This window comes from Pituophis catenifer, unplaced genomic scaffold, assembly GCF_029215685.1.
Source record: "Pituophis catenifer annectens isolate HBS135680 unplaced genomic scaffold, rPitCat1.0.hap2 SCAF_11, whole genome shotgun sequence".
NCBI lineage: Eukaryota > Metazoa > Chordata > Lepidosauria > Squamata > Colubridae > Pituophis > Pituophis catenifer.
In genome coordinates this window covers 2276836-2282835 of record NW_027256891.1, presented here as the reverse complement: position 1 = coordinate 2282835, position 6000 = coordinate 2276836, and the positions used below count along the sequence as shown (strand labels likewise).

The window sequence follows — 6000 nt, the reverse complement described above, 5'->3', positions numbered from 1 at the left end:
CTCAGATGTTTTCCATATGGCTGCCCTTCCGTGACAGCTAGGCCTCATCAGGAGATATATTACCAATAATGGGATTTAGCTGATTTTTAATGTAATCTCCAAACAAGCACATTTCTCCCTTATAATAATGTGAATAGAGGGGGTCCTTTAGTGTTCATGTAGCTGACCCTGTATGATTCCTACTTCATTCACATTACAGTAGAATCTCCAGGGGTATATTTGTGATTTTTCATTAACATGCTTTTCTCCAATTTCTCCTCTGCACATGGAGCCCAGAAGAAGTTCAGGGTCCCAAGAGGAGAAGTTGCTTCTGACTGTAATTATCACCCTCTGGGCCTTTGAGAGAAACATCAGACTGAAGCCATATGCAAAGGATCTTGTATCAGAAAAGGATAAATTCATTAGATGAAGCTGTGTGGGAACAAATTTTGGGACAGGCGGGCTCTGTGCTCTTGAATGTACTTTCTCTCCCTTTCCAGGTGTAGCTAAATGTTTCTCTCTTTCTGAATCAGGAAAATCATTGGCATTTCTATTTTGTGAGACTGATTTGAATTCTCCTAAATCTTGTTCATCTTCAGAAACAGGAAAGGGATTGATTCGCCCCATAAAGTATGGACCTCCTGCTTCTGATGCTGCTGGTGCCCCATCCAGTCTCTGGAAAGCTTAGAAAGAAATGCCTACTGAGTTTGGAGCACCAGGATGGAAACAATCCATGGAGCTATTACAGACCAGGAGACCATCTCATTAGTATAATAATCTCTGCAGCAAAAATATCACATATAAGGTTGCCTTTCCACAGTGCTCCTTCTACTCGTTCTGATTTGTAAGTCATTCATGGTAATGGAGCTACATTCCCTCCATTTGCAATTCTAACACTCTCCTTCTTTTCTACTTTTTTCATTTGTTCTTAGATTGCAGGACATGTCTAATTTTCTGAATGATTTTTATTTCCATGGCTTCCCTCTTTTGTCTTATTTTATGGAAGAGATTCAAATCCAAAGATGGAGCTGGAAAAAAACATGAAAGAACTCTAGATTATTTTCAACCCCCAGTTCAATCCTGAGTTCATCACTTGAATACTGACTTTTGTTTAAAGAAGTGATTGAAACAATTGTAGTTGCCTTAGCCCCACCCATTTTCATATTTGAATAACTGATCATTAGTTTTGGATCAATGTTGGCTTACGGCTCAGTAGACCTATGGAGACAGACAGGATTATATTTGAAATAGAGGTAGTTCTCAACCACAATTGAGCCTGAGATTTCTGTTTCTAAGGGAGACCATTTTTAAATGAGTTTTGTCCATTTTATGAACATTCTTGCCACACCACAGTTGTTAAGTGAATTACTACAGTTGTTAATTTAGTAACATGATTGGTAAGTCAAATCTGGCTTCCCCGTTGACTTTGCTTGTCAGTAGGTTGCAAAATGTGATCCCATGATCCTGGGACCTGAATCATTTGTCAAGCGTCTGAATTTTGATTACATGACCATGAGGATATTATGATGGTGTAAGAGTGAAAAATGGTCATAAGTCACTTTTTTCAGTGCCCCTTGTAACTTTGAACAGTCACTAAATGAATGGTTGTAAGTCTAGGATGCCTGCAAAGTGTTTTGTTGTTACTGTTGATGGTAATAACATGAACATTTTTTACAATAGGATTTCTTATGGTTTTTCAAAAATCCTACGATTAATTTTTGCAATTCAAGTAGTCAACAAGAATTCACAGCTCCTGCACAATCTCACACTGGGATATAACATTCATGACAACTATCTGAGCACTTTATACACTTCAGATGCCTTGCTGGACATTCTCTCCACTGGAGAAGCCAACATCCCCAACTACGGTTGCGGAAGGAAGGAGAACCTTCTGGCTCTTCTTGATGCAGCTAGAAGGGACATCTCCATCCAGATGTCAATCTTAGCAGACACCTACAAAGTCCCACAGGTTTGTGTGTGTTTTTCTATATCTGGTAAAGTGAATGAGGTGATGGTGGGTGAGCAATAAATGCAATCATGTCTCCTCCATGGAATTCAAGAACTGCTTTTCACCATGTTAGTGAACATATCAACTATGTTTTACCCTGTTTTACTGTGTTTATTCAAATCCCTGTAGAGAGCTTTCTACTGGCTATTGAGCTGTTCAAAAATATCCCTCTAATGGCATTTTCACATAGAAATAATAACAGTTATATCCAGTTGAATTCAAGTTGGCAATAGTGATGTCTATGTGTATTAAAAGTTGAATAAAAAGGACTCTAGCATGAACAGTTTGTCTAATAGATGTTGCGGCTAAAATTAAGAGCCTTGGTGGCACAGCAGACTAAAGTGCTGTTAACTAGCACAAGCTGCGTGCAATTACTGCAAGTTCAAATCTCACCAGGCTCAAGGTTGACTCAGCCTTCCATCCTTTCGAGGCAGGTAAAATGAGGAACCAGATTGTGGGGGCAATAAACTGACTTTGTATAAAAAATTAAAAAAAAGAACACCGCTTAGATTGATTAAACTTGAGACTGGGTAGAAGAAAAGTGCATTCCTTGCATTAGAAAAAGGTTTTAGGTAGAATTAAAGGTGATATAAATTTGTACAATAAATTAATAATCCAATATTGAAAATAGATTTTTCTTGAAATATCTAATTACAGACTAAGTCAGTCAGGTAAACCAGGGCTTGTTGGCTTTCTAGATGTTAGTGCAGCATTTGACACCGAAAAATGGAGAAATATTATCGAGTAAATTGATTGCCCTTAAAATAGACCTTAGACTGTTCGCCCTGATCAAAGCCCTTTCTACAAGCATTTCTTTGAGAGGGAGATTTGGGCTCAATGGATCCATAAGAAAAAAGGATTGATACTTACTAAAGGGGAGGGGAAAGGTGCATATTTGAACCTTTGTTATTCAGTCTAGATATTAATGTCTTACCAGGACTAATGAAGGATCCTGAAATACACATGTCTAAGGTGCTAAATACATACTGGAACACCCTGATTTGCACTCATAATGCAATATTCATAAATCATACTCGTAAATTGGATGGTGTAGTAGGCTGTTAAGAAAACTGCTACCATAATTCTCTAATTATTGATGAATCAAAGTCAAAACGAAAGTTCTCTAGAAAATGATATCATAGCCATAGATGCCTATTTGACAGTGAGCCAACAATGCAAGTAACACCTTTCCTTACCTAAGGTTAATTTTCCCTGAAACTGGATATTGCCTCCCTCAAAGGAAGCACTTCAGAGAAAGGGCTCAAGTGAATTCACTGCTTAAAGTTAAAAGAAAATTCATAGCTGTCCAGCTTTCTTCCCATTTATTAAAGTATATAATGTCAAAGTTACCCCCAAGCCCTTATACATAACTGAAGTTTGGGGCTTAATATATAGCACTACTAGAGCAAACCCAATCACAGCATCTGAGGAGTATCTTCAAGGTGGATAAAAGGACTTCAGCTGCTGCCCTCAGAGCTTAAATGGGTATTTACACAATTTCTTATTTGTATATTAAAATTTGTTGGATTTTACAACTGAAAATTATATTTGAAGTTGTGGTCTCCCTGGCTCTTGTACAATTGGAGAAGTAGCCAAAAAAATTGCTGCACAAAGAATCTGAGGCAAAGATATAGAAGCAGTGAAAGATGTAGCAAAACACAAAAACTACAAATAATAGGACCCTTTATTGAAACAGAACACTTCAGTTGACATTTGCACGTGGGAGTCTAACTGTAGAAAATTAATGGGTGATAGAGAGAAGAATAGAATAGAATAGAATAGAATAGAATAGAATAGAATAGAATAGAATAGAATAGAACAGACAGAACAGAACAGAACAGAACAGAACAGAACAGAACAGAACAGAACAGAACAGAACAGAATAGAATTTTATTGGCCAAGTGTGATTGGACACACAAGGAATTTGTCTTTGGTGCCTACGCTCTCAGTGTACATAAAAAGAAAAGATACATTTGTCAAGAATTATAAGGTACAACACTTAATGATAGTCATAGGGTACAAATAAGTAATCAAATCATACTAGGAAACAATCAATATAAATTGTAGGGATAGAAGCAACAAGTTACAGTCATACAGTCATAAGCAGGAAGAGATGGGTGGTGGGAACGATGAGAAGGTTAATAGTAGTGCGGACTTAGTAAATAGTTTGACAGTGTTGAGGGAATTATTTGTTTAGCAGAGTGATGGGGTTGGGGAAAAAACTGTCCTTGTGTCTAGTTGTTCTGGTGTGCAATGTTCTATAGCATCATTTTGAGGGTACGAGTTGAAACAATTTATGTCCAGGATGTGAGGGGTCTGTAGATATTTTCACAGCCCTCTTTTTGACTTGTGCAATATACAGGTCCTCAATGGAGGGTAGGTTGGTAGCCATTGTTTTTTCTGCAGTTCTAATTATCCTCTGAAGTCTGTTTCTGTCTTGTTGGGTTGCAGAACCAAACCAGATAGTTATAGAGGTGCAGATGAAAGACTCAATAATTCCTCTGTAGAACTGTGATTTGCATTTTTTATTTTTTGCTTAATTTGTTTCTTGTATTCAATTTTTATATAGTCCTGTTAATATTCTGTCTTTAATATTTTACTTAATATTTTAAACAATGTCTAATCAATAAACTATTCTAGAATATTCATCAAAATGGGGTTAAATTTGTTAATATCTAGTATTTTGGACTTGATCTGACCCCAAATATAACACAACATTCTTCATTGTTTTTTCAGATCAGAGATAGAATTGCTTCAGAGGCTCTAAGTGATAAAAGTCAATTCCCTTTTTTCCACCGGATCCTCCCCAAAGAAGAAATCAACTACCCAGCAATTGTCCAACTGCTCCTTCATTTCAGATGGACCTTGATTGGTCTCTTTGCTTCAGACACAGACAATGGAGAGAATTTCATGAGGACTTTGACTCCTATGCTTGTTAGGAATGAAATTTGTGTTGTTATATCACAACAGTTCTCAATGACTGAACATACAGTCCCCCTCAGGGAGGCCCTCTCTAAGTGGAGACAAGTCAATGTCTTTGTTCACTTCATAGAAAATGTTCCCATTTTGGACAGAGTTCTTCCTTTCCATTTAATACTTGAAGATATGCCCGGACCCATTGAAACGAAAGTCTGGATCCTCCCAAATTTTATAATGTATTCAATAATAAGGAATAGACGTCTCAAATATATCCATAGTATTTGGAACTTTGGTTATCTGTCAAAAGAAAAATCAAATGAAGATGGCTTTGAACCCTATTTCTTTGTAGTTCCCCAGTTTCAAGATCATTACTTTCACTGTTCTCTTTCAAAACATCTATTTTCTGTCAAAGGCCAGAAAAGGTGCACCCAGAAAACACCACTGGAGACTCAAGAGAAAAGGAACAGGATCCGGATCAAAAACCACCATTTTGACTACAGTTTCTTTGAGACTCTGGCCCGTGCCATAAATGCTGCCTATTCCTCCAGATCGAGGAGGAGAAGGAAGGAGGATGAAAAGATGTTGGGGAGTCCAAGGCTGCAGCCGTGGCAGGTATGGGATCCTGCTGTGGATCTATTAATTTCCTTTGGAAAAGGAATCCAAAGGAAAAGGAGGGAAACCATCTCAACCTACTTATGCTACAAAAGGCCAATAGATTTGGCCAATCTAATTGCTCAGGGAATAACGTTCCAAAGAGTAGATACCATGACAGGTAAATTAAACATTGCTACTTTAAAAAAGCTGTATGCATTTTTAAATAAAGTCTTGTATTTTAGGTTTGTGATCAGCACTGTGGAACTTTACCTTTATAAATTTGGAGGAGACTCTGACCATCTCTAGCCCAACCCCTGTTCCCTGCAGGAATCCCAGTTTTTCTGATTGATGGCTGCTCAATCTTTGCATTAAGATATTTGTATTTAAGGGAAGGGAAGACTGAACTTTCCTTCACTGGCTCAGTTCTAAAAAGGCTCCTCCTTTTAAGATGTTTTTCCTCTTATTTAGCCAGAACCTCCTCTCTTGTAACTGAATTTCAT

General features: G+C 37.5%; 1 protein-coding gene across 1 annotated transcript in view; it reads left to right on the top strand.

Annotated features, from left to right (window-relative positions):
• The first annotated feature begins 611 nt into the window (after positions 1 to 611).
• The window catches only part of LOC139322791 (vomeronasal type-2 receptor 26-like), a 49355-nt gene continuing 43966 nt past the window's right edge, over positions 612 to 6000 (top strand). Inside the window, exons 1-3 of the mRNA XM_070952023.1 lie at positions 612 to 823; positions 1660 to 1948; positions 4724 to 5518. Of these exons, the coding sequence (XP_070808124.1) occupies positions 612 to 823; positions 1660 to 1948; positions 4724 to 5518 (1296 nt within the window). The remainder of the gene's footprint in view (positions 824 to 1659; positions 1949 to 4723; positions 5519 to 6000) is intronic.